Genomic DNA, 27429 nt, shown 5'->3' with positions numbered 1-27429 from the left:
TGGGGTTTTTTTGTTTATTTTCAACTCCTTAAGTTGTGGATTTCCTCCCTACTGTTCTTTCTGCAAAACTTCATAACACCAGAAAAGTGTTGTGTGTTGTGAGGCAGCAGCAGAGCAGTGAGGAGCAACAACACCAAAATTACTGGAATTAATCACAAAAAAGCCATCTGGTGTGCAAAGCAGTGGCTAAAACCTCAATAACCATTCCAAAACAGAAAAAAAAAAAAAAAAGTGGAAAGGCAGCTTGAAGGAGGAAAGCAGTAAATACAGAGGGGATTGGAGGAGTAAAAAGGGCTTGGGGATTTGGGGGAGCTCCAGACTACTCAGCCCCTGGTTAAGCACCTTGAGGGGGAAATGCCTGGATGTGTAATCCCTGTTTCCTCCAAAAATCCTGATCAAACCCAATCCCAGAGCTCCTGAGAACTGCCCTGCAGCAGCACAGGAGGGAATTGCCGGGAATCCACCAAAATCAGCCCGGGCAGCAGGGGAGGGGGGGATTCTGCCCCTCTGCCCCTGGAGTGGAAGGTGTCCCTGCCATGGCAGGGATGGCACTGGATGGGCTTTAAGGTCCTTTCCAACCCAAACCATTCTGGGATTCTGTGATCCCAAAGATGGAAAGGAGGATTCCTCCAGAGATGACACAGAGGAAAACAAAGGATATTTTCCCAGGAGCTGAGCTCTCTGTGGATGCTGTATTCACCTCCACAGAAGAGCTCCAGGTTCCCCCTCCCCGTGGCTCCCTGCCAGCAGAGCTGCTCAATCTCAGCCCCACACCCTCCTCCCCTGGATGTTTGTGCACAATCCAGCTGCTTGCCATGCACACACAGAGCAGCAGCTTCCAAATATCCCAAGGTTTCCTGGGGAGATGCAAGCGCCGTCCCACTGAGCAAAACCAAACGCTGTTATCTCAGAGCAGGTTCACACTTTGCTCACAGGCACTAGACAAATATTTAATTAAACACCAGGGAAATATTTAATTAACAAGCTCTGTTTCTAATTAGGAATGGAGATGATGTGAAGGGAAAAGTCACCAAAGCTGCTGCTGCAGCAGTGATGCCTGAGTGCAGAGAATTTGGGTTAATATCACGTTATATTAAGCAAATTGAATAATAGAGCACATCACATGTCCCACCCCAGGGTCACAGGGCACACAAAGCATCATGAGCAGGACACTCTTCAAAGAGGGCAGGACTGGAAGGACAACCACTGAGGGTGTGAGGGGAAAGAAAACCCTATAACACCAAGAAAATATCACCTTAAACCGCCTCAAAACGCTGCACATCCTGTGTGTGACTCCTGGAGCTCTGGGAAACCTAAAAGCAGCCTGGAAAATCCCTCTTTCCATAACAAAAGTATCAGGTTTTGGATTAATGGTGCTGAAATTTAATAAGCAGCCCCACAGAGGTGTCAGTGATTTAGGCATTCAAGGAAATCCTGATTTTTTTTTTTTTCAGCGAGCAGCTGACACACAAACTGTTTTCCAGTAATATTCCCTCCTCTCCTCCAAGAGCAAAGGGTAAGGGTGGGGATTACAAAAGCACCTGCTCAGTGCCCAAACCAACCCAGGTATTCACCAGGACAGGACACTGGAGTTTGTTTAAACCCTATTTAACCCTTTAAACTCCTAAAAAACCCCACAAGTTTCCTGCTCCTCCACCTCAAAAGATATTTTGACATGGTGCAGACTGGGGCTGATTTCCTACCAAAATGAGTTAACACCTGGCAGAAAAGATCATACAAAGCCACGTGGGAATGCCTTAGGAGAGCAGATATCCCTCTCCAGTTCTCAGGTGTGTAAGGACTTTGCTTGGGGTGTGAGTTCATCCATTTAACCTACACGTGCCACCAGGCAGGGAAATAATTGCCCACTTAATTGATTCATTTCTCATGGGCTCCAGAGGGCAAAGATTGCACCAGGAGCAGGAGGAAAGGCAGGGCCAGAGGTGGGAGGGGCAGCACAGGGGATGGGGTTTGTTTTCCTTTAAAAAGCTCCCACTTTGGGCAGGCTGGCACAGCTCACGTTTGGAAATCAAATATATTTTCAACATGTTTGGGAGGCTTCATTATTTCTATGAATGATTTTCCTGCAGGGAGAGAAAACACCAGAGTATTCCTCATTTTGTCATGCTTTCCTACTTGCACCAGGAGCAGGAGGAAAGGCAGGGCCAGAGGTGGGAGGGGCAGCACAGGGGATGGGGTTTGTTTTCCTTTAAAAAGCTCCCACTTTGGGCAGGCTGGCACAGCTCACGTTTGGAAATCAAATATATTTTCAACATGTTTGGGAGGCTTCATTATTTCTATGAATGATTTTCCTGCAGGGAGAGAAAACACCAGAGTATTCCTCCTTTTGTCATGCTTTCCTACAAAAAAAAAATGAAATTCTTTCATGGAAAAGCAGGCTCCTAAAAATGAGATATGTGGCAACTCTGTTAAATGTATTTCTTTCTAACTATACTTCCAAAAATACTTTCTAGGTTTCTGAGGTGAAAACCTTAGTTTCTTCAGGAAAAATCCAGTTATTCCCATCCTCAGGATTTGGTGCTAATCCAGCAATATCTGATGCACACCTGGCTCATTTCCCTTTGCTGCCAGAGGAGGGCTGGGACACCTGGAACCAGAGGCTGGGTCTTGCCCAGGGGTGTGAACATCACTTTGGGGCTCACAGGAATGAGGTGAGGGCAATATCAAATGGGGAAATGACAGCACAAAGGAACTGCTGTAGACACTCCAAAGCCAGCTGGAAATAAATGAAGAATTTATCAGAATACAATGGTGAGGCATTTGGAGAAGCATCTGCCCTGCTCCTTGCATAACCTCCCTTCCTTCCCATCAGCTTGGGGAATGCACAATTCCTGAGTGGCACTGGCACCTCATTATCCAATTAAAATTGCTTGCTTTTAACAAAGAAGTAATGTTGGGATAAAAATTATTAGGTTAATGATTAACTTGAGCTGCTCATATATGAAACAGCTTTGCAATTAATTTGGGGAGGCTTGCACGTTTTTAGCTCCTCAGCATAATTGTGAGAAGTGGCATCACTGGGGCTTCTCTAATTAATTTGTTAATGTGACCACAGGGGGGTCACCCCTGTGCCACAAGTAACAGGGGAAATTATACCTATTTTTAAAGGAAAACAAACCACCCAGGAACAGTTTCCTGACATTTCTTGTGTAGGCAACAAGAGGGTTTTTCCCTTTTTCCAGCAGCAGAGCTGCCTCCTGCTCCCGTGGGAAGAGGAACACACTGGATCTGATCAAGCAGTGAACTGGTTTGATTTCATAGTGACATCAACATCCCAGGGCAGAACCGCCAGCACAAATTCCCCATGGGGTTAACCTCTGGAAAATGGCACTTCCAGGTCAAGGCTGGATTATTTTAATAGGTTCAGTGTAAGATCGTCCAGGACTGTTTGGACGGAAAGGTGTGGTGTCACTATGACATATTTTATGAAAATCCTTTTGCTAGGATTTTTCTCATGAGAAGCTGAGGAGCCTCAGGAAAGAAATGTAAACAATAACTATCTGCTGCTGTGGAATGCAACAGGTGCAGCTGTGATTGGTGTGTGTTGATTGTTTCTAATTAATGGCCAATCACAGATGCAGCTGGCTCGGACTCTGAGAGTCACCGGCTTTTGTTATTATTCCTTTATATTCTTTTCCAGCTTTGTAATAGATCCTTTCTATTCTTTTTAGTATAGCATTTTAATATAATATAATATCACAATATAATAAATCAACCTTCTGAAACATGGAGTCAAGATTCTCATCTCTTCCCTCGTCCTGGGACCCTCGAACACAACCACAGTGTGGCTCATTCCCAGCAGAGCAGTCACATAGGTGCCATGCTCCTCATGGAATCAGGAAGGTTAGAAAAGCCCCCCAGGATCATCAAAGCCCAACAACTGACCCAGCACTGCCCAATGCCCACAGCTAAGCTGTGTCCCCAAGTGCCACATCCACATGGCTTTGGACACCTCCAGGGATGGGCACTCCAAAGCCCCCTGGGCAGCCCCTGAGCAGCCTTTCCATGCAGAAATTCCTGCTGCTGTCCAAGCTGAGCCTCCCCTGGCCCAGCCTGAGGCCCTTTCCCCTTGTCCTGTCCCTGTTCCCTGGCAGCACAGCCCGACCCCCCCTGGCTGTCCCCTCCTGGCAGGGAGTTGTGCAGAGCCACAAGGTCCCCCCTGAGCCTCCTTTTCTCCAGGCTGAGCCCCTTCCCAGCTCCCTCAGCCCCTCCTGGTGCTGCTGGCATCCCTGCCATCCCTCCTGGATCTCACACTCCAGAGCCTGCTCAGGGATGGAAAGCAGAATTGTTTTGCATTCTCTCTGCATCTGAGATCCCAGCTGTCAAACCCTCCGTGCCTGAGCTCTGCCTCTTTCCAGAGGTAACCAATTAATTTTATGGTGCCACTTGAGAGGGCTGGAGATGGAGTTACAGAGCATCTAATGATCAAAGAAAACAGTGAATGGTATAAACAGAGATGTCCTCCCATTCCCCATTCCCCTATTAATATGCTTTCTAATAAAGGACACTTTCTAATAAAGGAGTCTCCAGACTTCCCTGGGCATGATCCCATTTTCACATGAAAGGCACAAATATTGCATTTATCATCACCAGTGACTGAAAGACACTGACAGGGACAGGAGGTGCCTTTGTGCAAGCAGAAAATATAAGAGGAGATGGGCTCTTCCTACTCCACATCCCACCATTTCCATCAGCTCTTTTTTTATTTAATGTTAGGGGGATAATGTCACGTGGGAGAGCCATGAGTACAACCTGGGGGTGTTCAAGCTGTAACTGAGACTCCCACACTGGTTTGGGTTGGAAGGGAACTAAAGATCATCTATTCCTGCCCCTGCAATGGGCAGGGACACCTGCCACTGCTCCAAGCCCTATCCAACCTGGCCTTGGACACTTCCAGGGGTCCAGGAGCAGCCCCAGAGCTTCTCTGCCCACCCTGCCAGGCAACAATTCCTTCCCAACATCCCATCCATCCCTGCCCTCTGGCCGTGGGAAGCCATTCCCTGTGTCCTGTCCCTCCTTCCCTTGCCCCAAGCTGTGGGAGGAATGCAGTGTCCCCAGGGCTGCTGTCACTGTCCCTGCCCATGGCAGAAGAGGTGGCACTACTCCCACAGCAGCACAAATGAGCTGTGACCTGCAAGCCCCATGAGAGAATTCCATTTATTTTCCAACACCTGGACTAAGCCATGACTGCAAATAAAAACCCCATCTGAGCTTGGTACTTCCTGCTGCAAATCCTGATTTATGAATATTGCTCTGCACAGCCACTGCTAGAGTGGCCCAGGAGTGCTAAACCAGGGGTGTGTTTGCTCTGCTCCTGGCTTTTTTAATTTGGGATTCATCTCCTACAGGGAAAAGGAATGCTCCCTCTGAGGGTGATATTCCTGTGGCAATGCTGCTTTTCGATTTTAAAGCCCATCTCTGACGTAAGGGATTGACTCATCCACACCTGTCCAGGGCATTTGAATGAATGAGCCAGGAGATATTTGCCAAAAAATACACGGATTATTTGCCCAAAAATACACCTATCACCCTTCCTATTGCACTCCTTCCATTTCAAAAATGTTCAGATTTAGGAACTGTTTTACCCACCTGCTTCCTGAGAAATAAGAAATCAAAGACTTGTCCTGACTACTGCACTCCAGGAGGCTACAAGGAATTATTTCCTAAAAATAAGTAACCTCAGTGGCAAAGTCCTTCCCAAGACTTTTCTTTCAGAGCAGTGAGCTTGGAAAATCTGGGAAATGCCCAGACTGTTGTTTTCCTGTAAAAACCATCATGCACAGATGGAGCAAGCCCATCGAATTTAGGATGGCAAGTGATTGCTGTTCCCTGAGTGCTGCAGAGAAATGGAAGCCCGTCCAGGAGGATATGCCTCGAACAAGGCTGTGGAAGGGGAAAGCACATGGGGAGTGGGAATTGAAACCTGTATTAATCAACAAAAGCTTTAGGAAGTTTTCCCCATCTCTTTCATCTCCTTTCCAACATAAAGTTCAAGGCCAGGTTGGATGGGGCTTGGGACAACCTGGGATAGTGGAAAATGTCTCTGTTCATGGCAGGAGTGGGACTGGATGAGATTTAATGTCCTTTGCAACACAAACCATTCCAAGATTCTGGGATAAAACAGAAATGGCAATTGTTATGGGAGATGGGAGACAACAAAAAGAACCAGGTCTGTATTTGGACTGCTTTAGGCTTTGGGTTTTGTCCTCCCCTCAGCAGAAGGGATTATACAACACTTCATGTTCTATTCTGTGCAACTCCACTGATTTTACAGAACAACCCACTAAATATCCTAAATGAGAGTTCTGAAGCTTCCATGAGGGATTTGAACAGCCAGCTGCTGGGGAAGCTGAAATTATTTGCAAATACTCTGCTTGTGAGAAATTTTAACAGTTGTTCTTAGCAAAACAACTCCACACAGCTCCACAAAATCCAAGCTGCAGGATCCTAACCTGCTCCCCCTCCTGCCTTCCCCCCCAAACCATCTGGGTCACTCCTTAGGGACTAACACAGGGTTAAAGCTGCTCATTAATTAATAGTCAGTCACTCATTTATCAGCACATTTACTCCCCAGAACCTCCTCATCTGTTATTACCTGCCTGCAATGGAAATATAAAGCAATATCAAGTCCCCACACCAAAGGCTGTTGCATTCCCAAAGCCTTTTACTGCTGGAAGCAATGCTTTAGGGTGAATTCCCTCCTCCTTATAAAGATTTATCTTTACTGCAAAAGCTCTAAATACAATCCTATTTCTCAGCAACACAGGGATGGAACACCCAAAATATTCCATAAATGCTTTCTCTTCCCAAGCTGCCTTCAAACCAAGCAGAACCCCTCCTATTTCAACACCGTTCTTGTTTTCCAACACCACATTTATTTGCACTATTTGAAAAATAGTTCCCTGGGATGAGCAATATTTTAGATCTCATGTCAACAGAGGAATATTCTCAGCCTAATTACAGGAATTCTTACAATTAATAGAAGCAAACCAAGTCATTAGCCTAGAATTTTATCCATCTAAACTGGGTTGTGCTGGGAAGTTAAATTCAATTATCTTTTTTGATAACAGATTAACTGAGGGATCAGCACAACTAATGAAATACTTAATGAACAGGATTAAAAGAGCTGAGGCAAAAAAGGAAAAGGAATCAGGTGAACCAAAGCCACTGGAGATGTATTGAACAGGAATGGAAATTTTGCTTATTTTCCCCATGGAAATTTCATTCACAGACTGACGCGAGCACAGGAAGGTGGACAGAGCTTTCTCTGCTGGGGAGATCCTGGATCTGCTGCTCCATGTCCCCAAAACCTCATTCCTGTGCTGCACACCAACATCAGGGCTTCCAGAGACTACCACAGCTTGGATCACCATGGATCATAGTCAGTCATGATGGATCACCATGGATCACCATTGACCATGATGGATCACCACAGATCAATGGGTTCTACCAGGAAGTGGCTGATTCTCCATACAAGTCAAGTTTGTTCCAGGGTGGATCTTCTGTCCTGGTCCCCAGCACCACAACCAGGTTACATTGTCACCAAAGCCCAGTGGGACACCCAGCCACTCACCACTGGCCTCAGCCAAGGAAACATCATGGAATCCCAGTATGGTTTGGGTGGGAATGGACCTGAAATCCCATCCAGTGCCACCCCATGCCATGGGCAGGGACACCTTCCACGGTCCCAGGCTGCTCCAAGCCCTGTCCAGCCTGGCCTTGGGCACTGCCAGGGATCCAGGGGCAGCCACAGCTGCTCTGGGCACCCTGTGCCAGGGCCTGCCCACCCTGCCAGGGAACAATTCCTAATTCCCAACATCCCATCCATCCCTGCCCTCTGGCAGTGGGAAGCCATTCCCCCTTGTACAGTCTCTCTCCATGTTTCCTGTAGCCCCTTCAGGCCCTGCAAGGCCACAATTTGGTCACCCCAAAGCTTCACCTCTCCAGTGAACACCCCCAGCTCTCCCAGCCTTTCCTTCCAGCAGAGCTGCTCCATGCCTCTGGAGTGCCTCATGGCAGATGGAGGTGAATGTGCCACACTCAAACACAAGGATGAAGCCACAGAGGAACCTGTGGGTGCCCAGGGAGCAAAAGCTGGGACATTCCACTGGGACACAAGGACAACATCAACTGAAGCAGGAATTCTGCTCCATCCCACCTTTTCTTTGTGGCCATTTTGCTGTAATACCCCACTGGAGAGGCTGATATGTGGCTCATTCCCATCATTTCCACCCATTCCACTAAGTGCACCAGGGACCCTCAGAACCCACATGCAGGAATTCCCTGCGGGAGTGCCAATCTCCAAAGGGGATTCAGAACCACACTCCTACTCAGGATTTTTGAGCCTCTTGACCTCAATATATGAAAAATGCTCATATTTAGGTCTCCTTCCCAAAAAAACTTCTTGCCCTGCTTTCGCCTGAAAGCTCTTGGGAAACTGCTTCATCTTTTCTGCGACTTCAGCTCTGGGTGGCCCAATTTCCACTGCTTCCTTCCTGTGCACACATCTCCAACAGGAGGACAGATACAACGAAATAAACTAATTATTATTACTAAATAACCCACTGGCTAAACAAACTGGGCTTCCCACCACGTGCCAAACCAGCTGCAGGCCTCCAGACACTCTGGCAAATAAAGAATCTGCTAAAAATACGCGTGAAAGGGAGAGATAAAAGCAGGTAAGCTCCCACACCCCAGAATATTGTTTGTCCTGCTGTCAGGAGCTGGTCAGTCAGTCCTGTCTCATTGGGATCATTTTGCAATTTATCTGCTAACAGCATAAAACCAGCAAAGTCACTTGGGGGGGGGTCTGGCAGCCAGGCTGGGCTCCTCCCCTTTGTGCATCACTGACTGCAGCCTCTGCTGCGCCCAGCAGTTATCCCAGCAGCTGGGATAAAATGGCTAAAAATACAGCATTTGTCATCCCAAAATGAATCACTGGAATCATTTGGAAAGATTTTGAATGCAAAGGTAAAGAATTAAACCATGAGGGCAAGCACAGATCTGCACATTTGTACAGAGAGGGTCTGTCACAGGGGCAGGTTGGCAACCTTGGCACAGGGAAAAACTCATCTCTCATTAATAAACTCATTCAAATTACTCTCTCTGCTCCTTTCTTTCCTCTCACATCTTCATTTTCCTGCTGTCTCACAAGACACCATTCCCATTGCTGCCAATATAAGGCAAAAGAAGATTTAGAATCACAGAATCCCAGAATGGTTTGGGTGGGAAGGGACCTTAAAGCTCAGCCAGTTCCACCACATGCCATGGGCAGGGACAACTTCCACTACCCCAGGCTGCTCCAAGCCCTGTCCAACCTGGCCTTCCAGGGATCTAGGGGCAGCCCCAGCTGCTCTGGGCACCCTGGGCCATGTCCTGCCCACCCTGCCAGGGAACAATTCCTTCCCAAAATCCAATTTAAAAACATTAAACACATCCAATTGAAATCCATTCCCCCTTACCAGGAAATGATGCTATGACACAGGAAGTTGGCACAGCCATAAAATCACTGTAAGAAAAATTGTGGATTAATTTCTATGTGTACTCAGAGAAATAAATTCCAGTCTGTGTTCTGATGATTTATTGTATTTTAAATATACAGGCTCATGCAGTGTAATTGGTCGTGGCATATTTTGCATGATGAACACAACAAATTGGCTTTTGTGGAGCTGTTCCAAGCAGTTGTTCAAGACAAAAAAAGTAATTAGTGAAAGCAGTGATTAGTGACAAACTAAATGGGGAAAAATGGTTTTAACCAAATCTACTGTGAAATCGGCACCACACAATTTTACTGAAGCCTCCTGGATTCCAGTTCCTTCCCAGGACTTGTTGAATTGCCATTGCATATAAACATTCACAGACCACTGTGTGTAAATAAGAGTTTAAAGAATAAAATGAACCATTTGCATGGGAATTGAGAGCATTGACTTTGTGACCAGACAATTTTCAGCCCATTTTAATATCCACTTTATAAACAGAGGCTTTGCAGAGAGTTTAGGAAAAGCAATTCAGACTGGAAAATTGTTTTTATAAAACAGAGCTCATAGGCAGGAAGGTATGAGTTTAAATTATATATGAATTATTGAATCAGGGAAAGGCTGGAGTGGGAAAGGACCTTAAAGCCCATCTCATCCCACCCCTTGCCAAGGGACACTTTCCCCAGGCTGCTCCAAGTCCCATCCAGCCTGGCCTTGGACACTTCCAGGGATCCAGGGACAGCCCTGAGCTTCTCTTCCCCAGGCTCAACAATCCCAACTCTCCCAGCACAAATCAGAATTTCTCAGCACCAAACATAAAATCTCCACACAACATCAATGCACAGGATTTAAAATAGGACCATCCTCTCCCTTTTTCCAAGACAGACCATCCATAGGATTTTATCAGCAAAGAATTCTTTCCTCTGACAAATACAACCTGGAATTGCACTGCATCACCTTGGAGCTTTACAGGCTTTTTCCAGACAAGCAAAAGCCCTTGGTGTGTACTCAGACTTCCTGCCCACTCCTGGAACCTCTCCACAGGTCTTCAAATCCCTATTCCCCAGCACCCATCCCTTCTGTTTCCAGCACACACCTCACAAGGGCTTGGAAACTGCAGGCAAAAGGAAAAGGAGGAAAAGGTGTTGCTCCAAACTGGATGCAAACCCAGAAGGTGTCAAGGAGAGTTTGGACACAGTGGGATTGTTGGGGTGTCTGTGCAGGAGCTGGACTGGATTATCCTGTGGGTCCTTCCAGCTCAGGATAGTCCATGATTCCATGAGAGGATTTATTGCATGGACGTGACAATCAGCTTTTAATGCTGATCAGAACAGTTCCCAAAGAGCACAGAGAGAAGCTGAACAAGCCTTTCCCAATGGATCTATTCCCAAAGCCTCACCTGGAAACCACACCCTTGTTATTCAAGGCCTGAACATTTAATAAATGGCTAGGATTAACTCCAGCAAGGTATAAATGCAAGGGGGAAAGCCCAGTCTATCCCAAACTATTCAGAATTCCCTCTCCGGTGTCATGGCAGGAGGAGTTTGTACAACCAGCTGTGCTGTTTGTCCCAGCCTGTGGAATCTGTGCCATTCCAATACACACAAATCTCTTGGGACATGGAAATAACTGCAGGATCACTGATGAGTTCAGATGTCTTTGGACTCCAAGTGAATTTACAGCAGTGATTCACAGAATGTTTTTTCATACAGTGAGAAAAACTAATTATTACTGCACTGAAATTCATCACTGTCATAAGAATTAATGGAGTTTGAGGAGCAGTGAAGTCACCCCGAGATTTTGCCTTAATTATCCCGTCAATTTTGTACAAGTTTCAGTCTCTGCAGTGGTTAATAAAGGTTAATGTCTCCCCTATTCCAGAAATATTACATGCCACTTGACAAATATTCGGGGAAAATAAGTTAGAGAAGCTGCAAAATAACTCCACATTACCACAAAATTCATCCACAAAAGGTCTCCCAGACAGGCCACTCTCCTCAGGAGGGCTGGCAGAGGCTGACTTTTAATGTCCTTAACCTTTACAGCCTAAAATTCCTAATTTTAGAAAACACAGACTTGAGTGACTGTGACTTCCGGCTCCAGGATTTCTGGGGTGTTTCCAGCAGACTCTGGAATGTATCAGATGCTGGAATCTCTAAATGGCACCAGGCAGCTTGAGTTTAGGGTATAACAAGACCAGCAGATTCCTCAACTCAAACCCTCAGCAGAACCTCTGGGATTAGGAGTATTTCCCTCTCTTTCACTAAGCAAACCTTTTGGAGACAGAGATCCCAACAAGAAATCACTCTTGTGGCCTTACCAGCATTGAATGTGTGTCCTGCTGGTCCCTCACTCCCAACACCCTGCGACACACGGCTGTCCCCAGCACAGGAGGGACCTGGGGCTGCTGGAGAGAGCCCAGGATGGGCAGAGGCATGGAGCAGCTCTGCTGGGAGGAAAGGCTGGCAGAGCTGGGGGTGTTCACTGGAGAGGAGAAGCTTTGGGGTGACCAAATTGTGGCTTTGCAGGGCCTGAAGGAGCTACAGGAAACATGGAGAGAGACTCTGGTCAACGGATGGAGTGACAGGACACAGGGAATGGCTTCCCACTGCCAGAGGGCAGGGATGGATGGGATTTTGGGAATTAGGAATTGTTCTCTGGCAGGGTGGGCAGGCCCTGTGGCTGCCCCTGGATCCCTGGCAGTGCCCAAGGCCAGGTTGGACACTGGGGCTTGGAGCAGCCTGGGACAGTGGAAGATGTTCCTGCCATGGCAGGGGTGGCACTGGATGGGCTTTGAGGTCCCTTCCAACCCAAACCACACTGGGATTCCATGCTACTCGTGTGGATGTGACATCAGCCTCAAACCTCAGCAGCTGGCAGAGAATAAATAATGTTTTACCAAGGTTAAATCCTCCTAGATGGAGATGCAGCTCTGATGCCCCCACTGGGAGGGCCTCACATCCCATTCCCAGGAACACAAACAGAAGCTCCCAAAGCCCCCAACTCCTGTTCCTGTCCCAGCACCAAAGCACTGGGGACTCAGGAATTAGATCAACAAGGACATTTTACTTGTGGGGGATTATTTGTGCACATCTCCAGCAGCCTGGAACCCTTGGGTTTGGAGGAATCCACACCACTGTGTGTTAGCTCTCTGTTCCCAGCACACCCCCGAGCTGTAACATCCCAGTGCAGCAGGAATTACAGAGGTGATTAAAAGACATTAACGTTGTTCCAGTCCTAATGTGAGGGCTGAAAGCAGACACACAACGAATTCACAATGTTCATGGCCCACACAAACCCACAGCAGTTCATTAGCTACAATAGAACTTAAAAAAAAAAAAAAAAGAATATGGAAATGAGTGTTTCTTTCCACAAGGAATCATTTCTTTCCCAAGTTCTGCTCTTATGCTGTTGAAGGATAAACTGATATTAGAGGACAAAGCTGGGAACACTTTGCCTTTATCAAATTAAAGCAATTACAAACCGTTTATAAAGATGCTTTCATAACATTAGTCTTGTTCTCAGAAAAGAAGACTTAATTTGCAAACCAAGTTGGAAAATTAAGATTGGCTCCTCCAAATTTACCACCCTCCAAAAAAACTCACTGCCTGAGAAACTGCTCAGTCTTCCTGGTTGATCTCAGCTGTAAACCTTCCCCAGAGGAATTTAAAAGTGAACATTTTCAATGGATCGCTGCCACCTCTCCATCTTCCCAGCACAGAGAAGAGGAGGCTCCAGGGTGACCTTAAAGCACCTTCCAGTAGCAAAAGGGAGCTTTTAAAAGAGGGATGGACTGTTTCCATGGTTAGATAGTGATGGGACAGGGGGGAAGGGTTCTGAATTAAAGGAGGTGAGATTTATGGAATACTGGGAAGGAATTGTTCCCTGGCAGGGTGGGCAGGCCCTGGCACAGGGTGCCCAGAGCAGCTGTGGCTGCCCCTGGATCCCTGGAAGTGCCCAAGGCCCGGTTGGCCTTTGGGGCTTGGCGCAGCCTGGGACAGTGGAAGGCATCCCTGCCCATGGCAGGGGCAGAATGGGATGGGATTTAATGTCCTTTCCAAGCCAAACCAGCCCTGGGATTTTATTAATTTTTTTAAGCCACAGCCATCATCACAAACCCAGTGAAGTCTGGGGTTTTAGTGGGTGATAGACTGGCACCAGAGCATCTCTGTGATGAACACATCAATGTGCTGGAGATAGACACATTTATTTGGGAAGTGACCCCAGGAGTGCAGGATTCAGGAGCACTCACCACTAATCCAGCAAGAATGGAACCACTGTTTTCCAGACACTAATGAAAAAGTCATTAAAACACACATTAAAGCAACCCCAAGGGGCACTGTGCTAATGAGCCTGCTTGTTTCCATGCCTGGGTTTACATCTATTTTTTACACATTACCACTGAAGAGCTAGAGAATATATTCCCTTTCCCACTGGAGACAGGGCAGCACATCCCTGCTTTTCTCCTACCAAAATGCCAAAAGCAGCTGAAGGAGAGCCTGCCATGCCAGCTGCTCCTGGGGCTCTGGATTACCAGGGTGTGGGAGAAGCACCACAGCAGTGTATGATCACCCTGGGCAGTGCATCCCATCCCAGACCTGCCTGCGAGCTCATTCCACACAAATATTTTATGAATAAATATTTCCTGGAAGAAAATAAGTTTGCAAGGGGTTAATCAGTAAAAAATACTGATTATCATCAGTAAAAAGACATTATCACTGATGTCTTGCCATGGTTTTGTTAATAACCAGGAGGAAATGAGGGCACAGCAAAGCCTGGGAGCCTCCCAGTTTCTTGCAGTAGCTGATGGAGTGATGAAGCACTTTATTTATCCTCAATTAATGGGGATTATTTTATTAATGAAGCAGGAGTTGAATATTAGCTGTTAAATACAACCATCATCATCTTCCAGGAGCTGGAAGGAAGATTTCTTTTAAACCCCAAAAAACTCTGCAGTAGCAGCAGCCAAAGCAAGATTATCTCCTTTCCCAGTGCTCCATAAAGCTGGGGAATTACCGAGTCTTTTTAGATATTACAATGTTTGTCAAGCAACAATTAAAAACGCACCAGCGATTAAGCAAACACCATAAAGCTTTTACAATTCATTTGAAGCAGGCAAATATTTGTGCAGCCAAACAAAAAAAAATAATCCCAACCAACACTGAAGTATTTGGCTCTCTGAAGAGTCAAAAATCCTTCATTTTGAATTTTATTTTTTTTTAACTCCCTTTAAGACTCCAAGGCCACCCAGCCTGGCCTTGGGACACTTCCAGGGATGGGGCAGGCACAGATTTTTTTTTGTTCTATCACAAAGCTGTCATCAGCAATGGCACAGAAATAACTATTTCTTGCATTTACAACCAAGGGTCCCCATACAGTGCTGATGGCATGGGATGAACCAGCCCCTTCCCAGGATGGTGCCAATCTCAGGCACGTAAATTCAGATTATCCCAGTTTTTCAGACACCTGTGCTAAAGGGTAGGAAGGGCTTATCCAAAATCAAGCTTCCAGAACAAAGCAGAAATCTCAACTCAGTCTGAAGCTCTGAGCTTCACTCCAGGTGTATTTTTCCTCCAATAAAAGGAAATGCCATCCCCTGGGAAAGGTGGGACAATGGGGATGAGCTCTGCAGGGCCCCTGACATCCCCAGCCAAACGGGGCCATGTACAAACAGCTCCAGGTCTGAAGCAGGAGGAAGACTGTTAAATCTTCCCCAACCACCACAATGCACAATAAGAGGATTTTAAACCCTTTTCCCTCTTTTGTCACCACTAGCTGCAGCAGCCCTGAGCACTCTCCCCATTGCCATGTGCTCCCCTCCCTCCTGCCAGCAAGTGTTTATCCAGCTGTAGAGGGAAAAAAAAAAATCACCCAAAGGGGGGTTTAGCATTTATGGAGGGTTAATGGTTAACCCAGCCTCCTTCCCAAAGCAGCTCTTGTGTCCCTGGGCACAGAGGTGTGCCCTGGAATAACAGGATACGGACAGTGCTCCATCTCAGGAGACGCACTTTGGGAGGTTTAGGCTGGACAGGAAGGAAAACTTTTCCAAGCAGGAGTCATGTTGGAATCCTGGTTACTGAGAATTTTAGATTTTCTGTGCTGACAGGCACTGACCCCCAAGAGAACACTGAGGCCGTGGAGAAGGCTTCAAAAATTAAATTACAGAACTAGGATTATGGGTGTGTAGTTTGAATATAAGTGTGCAGTATCACATGGTGGGAAACTTAGAGTTTAAGGCTTTAGAATACAATAACATATATATATATATAGCAAGATGGAAGTTTTAAGGCAGAAGCTGATCTTTCTTCTTCATGGGTTTGGGTGGTATTGTGTAATTGGATAAAAAAAGTCCACATCACAGAGCACAAGTAGTTAGTTACCAAGTTAAAAGTAAAAATAATTTGCGTCATTTCTTAAACAGCTTATCCGTAAAAAACCTTGTGTAGAATTAGATACATATCCATTTTTAACTTATTAAATGACTGGAGACCTCACAGTTCATGAAACTATAATATAAAGAACTAATAAACATCTAAGTCCAAACAAAAAAATACCATCTCACACATTTAATCCCAACCTCAACAAAAAAAACCAGAGTGCCCCTCTGGGTCAGGGCACCTTCAGAATGCCAAGACTGGTTGGACAAAGTCATGGCTGCCTGGCAGTCCCTCTCCCACAAAGAGAAGGGAGGAAGGGGAAAGCTTCTCCAAGGAAGGCGGGAGAAGCTTTCCTGAGGTCCTTCCCAACCAACACAAGCCCAGGATCAGGGGAAGTGTCTGATTACCACAAGCAGAGCACCTGAGTTTCTCCTTCACACACAAAGCTGCTTCCTTAATCAGCTCAACTCACCTAAATTCCCTCAATTTCCCCAAGAACAAAGCCAACTGTGTTGTGTTAGCAGAGAGTATCTGACAAAAATAAATCTGTTTGGGATCTCCCACAAAAGAAGAATCACAGCAGTGCTCAGAAATGGTGAAGGATCACAAAAGCAGAGGCAGAAGAAATTTGAAGCACTAAAAGGACTGTGAAGAGGTTCAAGAGACTCCTCAAACAGGGAATACAGGATCTAAGCAGATGCTAGACAGCCTTTGAGCAGAGAATGTGCCTTCCCAAGGAGGCAGCGGGGGAGAGGCACATCCCAGCAGTGTCTCTGCTGTGGGCACTCAGGTGTACCTGGGCAGAGCCCTTCAGAAATGGGGCTGGTGACACCAGAAACAGGCTGGTGACACAGACAGACCCACCACGTGGCATTTTCACACCCACTCCGGCAACTCATCCCACTCCAGGCAGCTCCTGTGACCCTCATCAGCTAAAGAGCATCCAAGTTTAAAAGACAGGCTGCGAGTTGGGTGCATTGTGTGAGTTCTATGAGCCTCTGCTCCTTCCCTCTAGTACAGATAAGTCAGGAAGAGTAACCTCAGAGCTGAAAAACAAACAGAAGAAATAAAGACAATTCTATTTCTCCAAAGGCAGCCAGGATTTTGCCTTGCTCAGATCTCTGCACTTAGGTCCCAGTGCTGGCAGATCTCTTCAGATGTCTGGAGTTCACCTCAATTCCCATCCAAAAACCAATCCAGGGTGTCCAGGCCATGTCAGAGGAAAAGATAAAACAGCTTCAAGGTGGCACCTGCACCTTCTGCTGTGTTCATGGACTACCCTAAAAAACGCCAAAGAACTAACAAAACATAGCTGAGCCTCCTCCCAGGCTCCTCATTCCTCCAGTTAATTAAAAAAGAGACACTATTTAAATCTCATTTCCTCCAGCTGGGTGTCAGGCACAGGCTGCAAAGGGCAGAGCTTCAGCAAACCCATTTCAAACACTGCTGACTTTGATATTGTGGAGTAAAGCCTTTTGCAAATAACTTCAGAGGAGTGAATGCAGTTGTCAACATTGTTGTTGTCTGGATGGGTTTTATTGCAGCTGAAGATAAATAAAAGCTCTCCCATTCCGAGTCCATTCCCAGAGAAGATACAATTCATGAAATATAATGAGTTTTTCAAACGTGCAATACAGAGAACTTGTTTTTTTAATTAAAAAGCCTATCTGCAGTTTTGTCAATTTACTTGGTATCCAAATGCTTTTAACACTGGCACTTCAATAATATGAAATCCATCTTTGCCAGGGAACTTCAGATAAATGCAAGTAAACTACAGCCCTCTTCAGCATCCCAAACTTGAGCATATACTGGCACTCTTAGGGAGCTGGGAAAGGGGCTGAGCCTGGAGAAAAGGAGGCTCAGGGGGACCTTGTGGCTCTGCACAACTCCCTGCCAGGAGGGGACAGCCAGGGGGGGTCGGGCTGTGCTGCCAGGGAACAGGGACAGGACAAGGGGAAAGGGCCTCAGGCTGGGCCAGGGGAGGCTCAGCTTGGACAGCAGCAGGAATTTCTGCATGGAAAGGCTGCTCAGGCCTTGGCAGGGGCTGCCCAGGGAGCTTTGCAGTGCCCATCCCTGGAGGTGTCCCAGGAAGGGCTGGAGGTGCTCAGTGCTCTGGGCTGGGGACAAGGTGGGCACAGCTTGGACTGGATGATCCTGAAGGTCTTCTCCAGCCTTAATGATTCCATCATAGGAATTGTAATTATTATTATTCCATCAGTTTGATTATTGCTGCATCATTGCCACTAGCAAACGGATTTAAGGTCACACAGTTGATACTGTGGAGGAGATCTCTGCTGATATGGACAGCAGGAAAGGCAGCTTGGGGTGATTTCACATCCAGCAAGGAGCTTCTAAATGTGGCTTTAGAGAACAGAGGGCAGTGGTTGCTTTGGTTCTGAAACACAAATTGATCAGTTCTGGGCCTGTCTTGGTGCCAAGTGGCATTTTGTTCCCCAGTTACAGCCCGGAAATAGTCTAGAATGAGAAATTTCATATAATGTGGGGCAAACCCAGCCCCTGTGCTGCCTGTTGCATTTTCATCTGGGAAAAAAATCACATGTCACTGAGCCTATAAATTCATATTTATGGCAAATATTCCCATTGCATCCCCTTGTTTATCAAACTCTGCCCAAAGCAAAGCTTTACTGTCAACAGCAAAGTTCAGTCACCTCATTTCTCACAGCTGCTCTGGCCATATTTCAAATATCAGCACCATTTTCAGTGACATCTATAGAAAGGGATGAAATGGGAGCTTTTATGAACTAATTATCTGACATCTGCTGTTAATATTAACTAATTCTTCAAGGGTTGCACAGAGAAAGCCATCATCTCTTTATAACCATGTTTAAGTGATGCGAACTTAGCTCAATCCACTCTGCAATTAAATCATCATGAAAAATATCAACAAAATTATTTCCACAAGTATTCCAGAACAACAGAAGCACTTCATTTCCCTGATGTGGTGATCACCAACCTCCTGTATCAGACAAAACAAACTGGCCTTTGTTATTTACTGTTACTTTATCTGCTTGGCCATACAGGTCTATGGGGTTTTTCAATACGGATTTAACACTGAAAGTTTTTCCCATAAATGAATACCCATTCTTAAAGCTGCCCATGATGCCAGAACGTCCAGGTGTTCACCTGGACATGAGAAGGCTCCAGGGAGAGCTCAGAGCCCCTTCCAGAAGAGCTGGAGAGGGACTCGGGACAAGGGATGGAGGGACAGGACATAGTGAAGGGCTCCCACTGCCAGAGGGCAGGGATGGATGGGATATTGGGAATTAGGAATTGTTCCCTGGCAGGGTGGGCAGGCCCTGGCACAGGGTGCCCAGAGCAGCTGTGGCTGCCCCTGGATCCCTGGCAATGCCCAAGGCCAGGCTGGACAGGGCTTGGAGCAGCCTGGGATAGAGGAAGGTGGCCCTGCCCATGGCAGGGGTGGAATGGGATGGGCCTTCCAACCCAAACCATTCTGGGATTCTGTGATCCCAAAGATGGAAATGAGGAGCCACAGAAATGCTGTCCTGAAAATGCTCCTGAAGAAGAGGGAGGAAAAAAACTCCTGCTACATCTTGTCCATTGTCCTCAACATTATTTTCTCATTATCATCCCCTTGGAGGAATAATCCAATCCCATTTTGTCACATTACTTGCAAAACCTGTAAAGGTCACAGTAAAATACAGGCAGTAGAAGGGTGAGTTTAAATTACTTTCTCGCAGGATATATCCATTTATATTCCATTTATCTCCCACCAGGCACACCAGACTGGCTGGGCCATCCCAGGTTTCTTATCTCCATGTAATATCACAGAGATTTTAATCAAACAGTTGAGTATCTAAAAGTCAACTTCCTTCCAAAGTGTGTTTTAAGGAGAGCTGAACAAACTTTACCCTGGCTCCTGTAATTGTTGGAGAAGAGTATCTGAAGGCAACATCCTTCTGCAAGGCTTTAACGAATCTCTGCAGTTTTAATTGGCAACTTGCTGCTGCCTTATTTTTCCCCACAAATTATCCATGTTACCAAGCTCCTTGGAAAGTTCTGTCATTCCTGGGGCTACAACAAGCAGTGCAGAGGACTCCACTAAAACAAAAACCAGCAGCTGAAAATTCAAACTCATCCAGGCTTGGCAAGGAAAAGCCGAGCTCCCGCCTTAATCCCTCTGCGCTGTGCTGGGTTTTGTACAATTAGTGCAGCTGGCAAGCACAGCAGCTTGAGGGACTCTTGTGCTGGCTTTTGAGGGCCAGCAAAAGGATTTACATAATTTAGAGTTTAATAACTTCAGCCTCTGCTTGGTTTTTGGTTGTTTTGTTTGTTTTTTTCTTCTAATAGTTCTCCTGAAAACACAAGCTGGTGTGGAGTGTAACTCCCCTGAAATCATCAGCCTTGCACAGAGATGTTTCCAAGGGATGGTTTGAGTTTTGCTCCCAAGAGAATCTATTTCAGGTGTTAAGACCACTTCTAAAATAAACAGAACTTCCTTAGAGGATGGAGAATCTGGTCCTTCCACAAAATCCACCCTAAATCACCTGCAAAAATCTGCTCCACACATGATTCTTTAAGAGGAATGAGCACTTCTGCACAATATTAACAGCAGATTAATTTCACTTCCTCTCACATTTTTTCTTATGAAAATGAAGAATCACAATGTTTTAAACACAGCCTCAATTCAGCTGGGGAGATTTCTGTCCATCTTTTTTTTCTGACCCCTCATAGCCCTTTTTTCCAACCATGTCTCTAAAAACAGAGGATCAGAAACATCATTTTAGATGTAGCCATAAAAAGTGATGTTTTCCTCATTCTGAACCTAATTATTTGTTGGAATCAGGGAGAAAAGTCTGTGGTTCTGATTTGAATTGCAAGCAGCATCCAGGTTTGCACGCAGGCACTTGAGAACACTGGATAATCAATACAGAAAGAGAGTGAGAAATTAGGTTCTAATTTGGATTTCACTGAGTGTGCAATGGAAGGTGATCTGTGAACATCAAGGAGTCAGAAAGCCTTGACAATTCCATACTTGGAGCAGATGAACCAGTTTCTACCAGAAGAAAAAGCAAACCAAAAAAAAAAAAACCCTAAATCCTCTAGTAATATCTGGAAATGTAAAGCAAACACTGCAGAATAACCAAACAAAAAACAGACGGCAAAATTTGTACATTTATCTTAAAAGAAGGCCACGTGCCAGGAGATGTGTCCCTGCCTTCTCCAGTGCTCCTCAACACCCAAGGGTTTGGGTTCTTCCCAGGCCCTGCTTGAACTCAAACACCATCCTGCTTTTATTTAAGACTGCAATGATAGGGAAAAAAAATGTTAATAGTGCTCCTGGGGCAGGCTTTTCAAAGCCCTGGATTGCCTTATTAAAGAAGTCATTATGAGACAGGAGTCAGATCAGAATCATTAAATTTTAATGTCTCCTAAATTCTGTTGCAAAGACAAAGCTCTTCCTCCAGTGATTTATACTTGAAGTTTGCTCCTGCAGAGTGAGCACAAGCTGAAGAGCCCGTGTAGAATAACAGTGACTAATGACACTAAAATCTTTATTATTTACAAACCAAAGCCAGGGTACACATAAAACCCAGTTCCAGCTGGAGATGTCAACTCAGCTGACACCTCATCATGACCCAGCTGTAACACTGAGCTCCACACCCACATAAATCCATCCTTCACTGAGCCTCTGCTGCAACTTCATCCTCAGAATGCAGCACTTAGTGTCTCGTAATGAAGTACAGGCAGGCCCATCAAAACACACTCCTGACACTCCGGAGATGATGGAAAGCTCTCTCCTGAAAACTGGGAAGCCCTGAGAGTTTCTCCAAATGGGAGTTGGATGGTGCTCCCTGACACTTCTTCACCACCAGTGCTGACTGAGCACCTGTTCTCACTACAGTCACCAATTTTATTTCTCCCAGAATAAACCTTGGAATGATCCAAGTTATCCCCAGGTTTAATGGAGTATTTACCACCACTCAGCCTTTCAAGGTGTTTACCACACTTATTGCTCATTTCCCAAAGGAACAAGCAGGTGTTTGAAGCTGTGTAGGACCAGCTAAGTCAATACCACGCCCTGAGGGGATGTGAGCACCTCCACACCCTCAGCTCAGTGAGGCCGAGCTGCAGCAGCTCCCCAAGCTCATTACAACCCCAACTGCACCGATTTGTGCACTAACCAGGGAGAGAATTCCTCCAAGTCCCTTGCTGGCCCTGGGAAAGGGATTAAAACCCAGCAGAACTCTAATTACACAGTGCTGCTGGGAAAGGAACAAGGGACACAGACTCCTTTTCCTTGAGGCAAGGATTCTCTGAGTAGTGACCTTACTCCTGCCCCCAGTTTAACCAGGATTAAGGGATTTGGGACAACTGAATGCCACGTGCCAGTCCGGAGGTTTGCTCAGGAGGGGAGCCTGAAGGCGTGGAAAAAATACAGGAAATCCTGCAGTGGGAATGCCTTGCACAAGCAGGTGAGAATGGCCACAGCAACAGAGTGGTTCTGTGGGATTCCTCTCAGGCACCCTCTAGCTCTGCATTCCTAAGGGGAACTAAACCACAGCCATCCTCTCACTGCCCTTTCTGGGATGTGACCTTTCTCTCTGCTCTTTCCAACCTTCCCCAGCTGTATTTACCACACAAACCTGCTGAGTTTTTCACCCTCACCTAGGTCTCCAGCACTTGTGAAAAGGGAAGGTTTGCCCAGGTGAGAACAGAGAACATCAGTTATGTCCTTCAGCCCTACAGAGAACAGCACATGCTGCAGAAAATAATCCACTTATCTATTCCTGCTTTCACATTCCTGCCCAGTTGTTCTTTTGCTTTCTCTTTTTTTTTTTAAACACAATTAGATATTTGGAAAAGGCTTTCTTCTGAGCAGGGACTTGCACAGCTCATTATTCTGGCACAAGAATACCACTGGTTGGTATTATTTAAGTTTGCACCTCTTGTTTGGATTACTCTGTAGCATCTGTACTCTTGTGACTCTTCCCTCACAGCACTTTAAAACCACACAACTATTTATGATCTCTCTCTCTGCTTCAGACACCACCATAAACTCTTGTCCTCAAGATCAAGGAGAACTGTGATATCCTATATCTGCATCTGAACATAAACAAAAACCCATTTAAATCATACATAGCAATGTGATTTATTTCCTCTGCTTAATTGTGCAAGCCAAGCTTTTGCCCAGAACATTCATAAAAGAACACAGGTGACAGGAGAAGTGCTGAGGAGTTTCGAGCAGGGGATCAAGTGCCATCCAGATTTTTTTCCCCTGATTTATTTTAGTCAGCTTAGTGGGAAAACAATGACTTTTTCTGAACAAAAACTAAGCTTGGCTTACTGAGTTACCCTTGAAGACCTACACAGGTCAGAAAGGTTCTTCTAAGCAATAAGAAAATAATTATCATGAGATTCAGCAGGAATTGTAAGGAAAACTGTGGTGTAAGCTTCAGGCTCCTCTGCATGGGGTAGGACCAGCCTGAGTGACTGAATGATGCCTTTCCTCTGCATCTCCTTCACACAGAGTGCCTAAATTCCATACCAACATCCATACCCTAAAGAGTTGAATTCACTGAGAAAGTGAAACACCTAAAAGAGGCTGAAGCTTCCAAGTGAAGAGAAGAAAAAACATCTAAAATGCTCTTACTTTTGACAGTAGCTGTCCGGGTGCAGTTGTAGAGGATGGCTAACTCCCCAAAAACTTTGCCAGGTCCCATGGTGCACAACTTCACTCCCTCTTTTGTCACTTCAACCTTCCCATCTGTGAGAAAAAGAAGAGAGAAAGACTATTTTAAAAGGGCAATTAAAATAATTTCAGACATTTTAAAAGGAAGGCAAATAGTTTTTTTAGAGTTAACATTTCAAATTTATTTGGTTACAGGCCAGTTTGGATAAGGCTTGGAGCAACCCAGCATAGTAGAAGGTGTCCCTGGCCATAGCAGGGGATGGAACAGGATGGGATTTAAGGTCCCTTCCAACCCAAGGAATTCCATACTGTGAACAAGAAAAAACAAACAAAAAAACCCAAAAAACCACCAGAACCGCAAACAAACAAACAAAAAAAAAAAAACAAAAAACCACCAGAACCGTCCAAGTTCAAAAGGAGCTAAATATATTACAAAGAAAAGCATACATACTCAGAAAAATGTTAAAACCAACTGTTGCATGCAGAAACTTTTAACACTTGAGGGTTTTTTAGTAGAGCATTGCCACAGTTGAGACAGCCATAAAACACAGTACCACCAGACAATATCAGAAAGCTTCACCCCATACACAGTAACACCTCACCAGGCCAGAAGGCTTCAGGGAATCTGCTCACACACAGTAACACCATTCCCCTTCAGAAGGCTTATCAGTCACCTGTCCTGCACAGCTGCAGCTCATTAGAATTCCCAGAATCACTGGGTTGGCAGAGACCTCAAAAATCATCAAGTCCAACCCAGCCCCAACACCTCAACTAAACCATGCACCCAGTGCCACATCCAGTCTGTTTTAAACACATCCAGGGATGGCGACTTCACCACCTCCCTGGACAGGCCATTCCAGAACTTTATCACCCTTCCTGTAAAATACTTTTTCCTAAAATCCAACCTGTATTTCCCTTGGCACAGCTTGAAGACTGTGGGATGAGGCTTGAGACAGTGGGGATGAGGCTTGGCTGCAGCCCCACGCCCAACTACCACAAAATCTGTGCCTACAGAGCATCTGTACAGTCAGGACATACAGTACACCAAAATCAGTGTGAACTTTGTTTCACCTCTTAGACTTTCAGGTGAAATTTCCCCCAATTTTTTGTGTTCAAAAAAAGAAAAGATTTAGGTCTTTGACACCCCACATGAAAGCAGCAGTGTAATTTTGCTCATTTTCCCTGAGAAACTAATCCCTGAGAACACTCATTCATGAGTAACAGAACTATCATAGAAAAGAAAATTACTCTGACCCGTGGCTATTATTTAATTCCCATCTCTCCACCCCCTGCCTTTCTGAATATCTCGTTTTATGAGGGAAAATCTGCTTTATCAGCTTACCTGCACCATGCTGGGAAGGGATGTGTGAGGAAGGGTTAAAATCCCAGGCTGGATGGAAAGAAAGGAGCTGAGGACCAACCTGGGAGGTTGGAAGTGACACATCTTTTAAATAATGGAGGGTTTGAAAGGCAAGATTTGAAAAACAAGAGCCAGGAGAAGGACAAGGGGATAGATGTGAGGGGGCTACAGGGTTATTCCCATATTCCCACCAAAAAAAGAGCAAATGTTTCAAATCTTAGCAACCACTAAAAAACCTCCCCTGGCACCCCAAACTGGGAAACAGCTTCAGGGATCACAGAATACAATCAGAGAACTGAAACACAGACTCATTTGGGTTAGAAAAGATTATTATTTATGAAGCTGAAAGTGGCTGTTTGGTAAATATTATTATGACCTAAATGCTACCTGGGCTGTGGGAGTGTAAAATGGCAACAGTGCTTTCTGTGATACAGAAGCAGAGTTAGGGGAGATTCAAATATCTTCGTTGCAAGTTAATTTTTATGACTATTTTTATAAATGTTTGATTCATTTCCTCATATTAAGAATCAATCTAACAAGAAGAACAAAATAGGTGGTTTTTTTTATCTCAAGAATGAGCAATATCAGCCTTTAGTGGGGCCTCCCACGCTTCAGAGATTCCTAAATAATTTTGAAGAATGTAATTTTTTTGTTTAATAGAACTGAGTTTCAGCAACTTTTTCTGCAAAAAGCTGTGCTGGATAAAGCTCTACAACAAAAACCTGCAAAAGGAAATTACTTTACCTGACTTTTGGCTCATGGGTTCCAAAGAAAGATGGGCAATTCTGAGTAATGCACAGATGGGATCACATTATTCCCAAGTGTTGGGGAGCACAAGAAACACATTGCTGATGAAATTAAAATACTTGTTTTAAAAGTGAAGAGAAGATTTCCCAGCACGATATTGCAGGTATTGGCAAGATTAGATAAAACAATGCTCTGTGGTTTGGTAATTAATGTGCTCTTTAATTACAATTTATTATCCTGGAGAAAGCCTCCCATCCCCCTGCTGTGTAACTAGGCAATCTGGAACGTTAAACACCTCACCATAAGATGCTCAGATGTGAGCAAAATTCGCCTCTTATGGAATTAAAAGGTCAAAGGACTGCTGTAGGATTCTTCGCATTTTCTTTCTCTACCTGGCAGCCTATACAGTGCAGGTTTCTATGGAGCAAACAAATTGTTCTGCTGTATCAAGCAGATAAAGGAACCAAATGGAATAAAACACAATATTGATCAATCAATGGAGATACATCTGCAGCTTGCCTTGGCATCTCCATCAGACAAACACTAAATAATGCAAGAGATGCTTCTCTCCAGGCAGGAGAATCAGAAAATGCTGTATTTCAGTCCAAATATTGAGCATTATTGAATTCAACATTATATTTAATTTACAGCTTAAGCTGATTTTGGGGAGCATTAGTTGGCTTACAAACAATGCACTTTTCTGTCAGCTGTAAGAAGCTATTCCATAATGATGGGCAATGTGTATGATTTTCCAAACACAGCATAAAATAAAAATCTCAGTGTCTTCAGTTCCCCAGTTCCAACAGCTCCAGCCATTCCCTTTCCAGGATGAGCATGAGAAGGTGACCAGAGTTAAGGGTCAATAAAAGAGATCTATGCCTCCACAAGCCACCAGCCTGCTCCCAACAGAAATAGCTCAAAAAATCCCTTTAACCACGCAGAACTCAAAATATTTTGGGTTCTGCAGACCCCCAAGTGTCAGTTCTTTGGTTCTTTTATCCTTGGACACTTCCTTGGATGGGGCAGCCACAGCTGCTCTGGGCAACCCATGCCAGGGCCTCACCTCCTCCCGTTGCTTTGCAAGATTTCTGGGAGGTTCACTAAAACCTCATGAAATTAAGCTTTTCTTATGAAAAACTAGTCCTAGGAGTTAGAGTTGAACGACACTTGGGGATATTCCATGAAATCCAAGAGGGAACAGATTCCCTTGCTGCCCTGGTCCCCAGCACACATCCTTGGGCCTCTCAGCCAGAGCCTGGCTTTCCCAAGTTAAACCCTGCGTGCTAATTACATTGTAGTCGCCAATTTAATTGTGGAGCAATTAAAGTTTTAATTGCTGAGTGGCTGCCTGACTTCAGAGCCGGTCCGATGAAGATGTGCTATCGCTGGTGTTTGTTTGGGAACGCAAACCGATAATGGTGCCCATTATTCATGAATTATTCACGGAGTTGTGCCCCGGGCACTGGGAATCCTCCCCTCGGTGCCTGTGGAGTGTTACACTTCACCACGAGGAATATTCCCAATATCAAAAATAAAGCCAGGATTTAGGGATTTGTCACAGCCCTTCTTAAAATAGTGGAAGGTGTCCCTGGCCGTGGCAGGGGGTGGAACAGGATGAGCTTTAAGGTCTCTTCCAACCCAAATCATTCTGGGATTCCAGACTGTGAACAAAAAATCAGGCTGACGCTGAATAAAACAGGCTTAAAATAGGCTGACACTGGATTACTCCTGGTGCACCTCTGTCCCAGTTTCAGGAGTCATGGAAATAGTTCCTGG

At 45.3% G+C, this 27429-nt stretch overlaps 1 protein-coding gene across 2 annotated transcripts in view; it reads right to left on the bottom strand.

Moving 5' to 3' along the window:
* Positions 1-27429, bottom strand: part of PRKG1 (protein kinase cGMP-dependent 1) — a 361757-nt gene that overhangs the window by 169621 nt on the left and 164707 nt on the right. For both annotated transcript variants that reach the window (XM_041404955.1, XM_041404954.1), the window contains exon 3: positions 23508-23621. In XM_041404955.1, coding sequence (XP_041260889.1) covers positions 23508-23621 — 114 coding nt within the window. The remainder of the gene's footprint in view (positions 1-23507; positions 23622-27429) is intronic.

Source organism: Onychostruthus taczanowskii, unplaced genomic scaffold, assembly GCF_017590055.1.
Source record: "Onychostruthus taczanowskii isolate IOZ18803 unplaced genomic scaffold, ASM1759005v1 scaffold22, whole genome shotgun sequence".
Taxonomy (NCBI): domain Eukaryota; kingdom Metazoa; phylum Chordata; class Aves; order Passeriformes; family Passeridae; genus Onychostruthus; species Onychostruthus taczanowskii.
The sequence above is the reverse complement of the archived record's forward strand: the minus strand, read 5'-3'. Positions and strand labels throughout refer to the sequence as shown.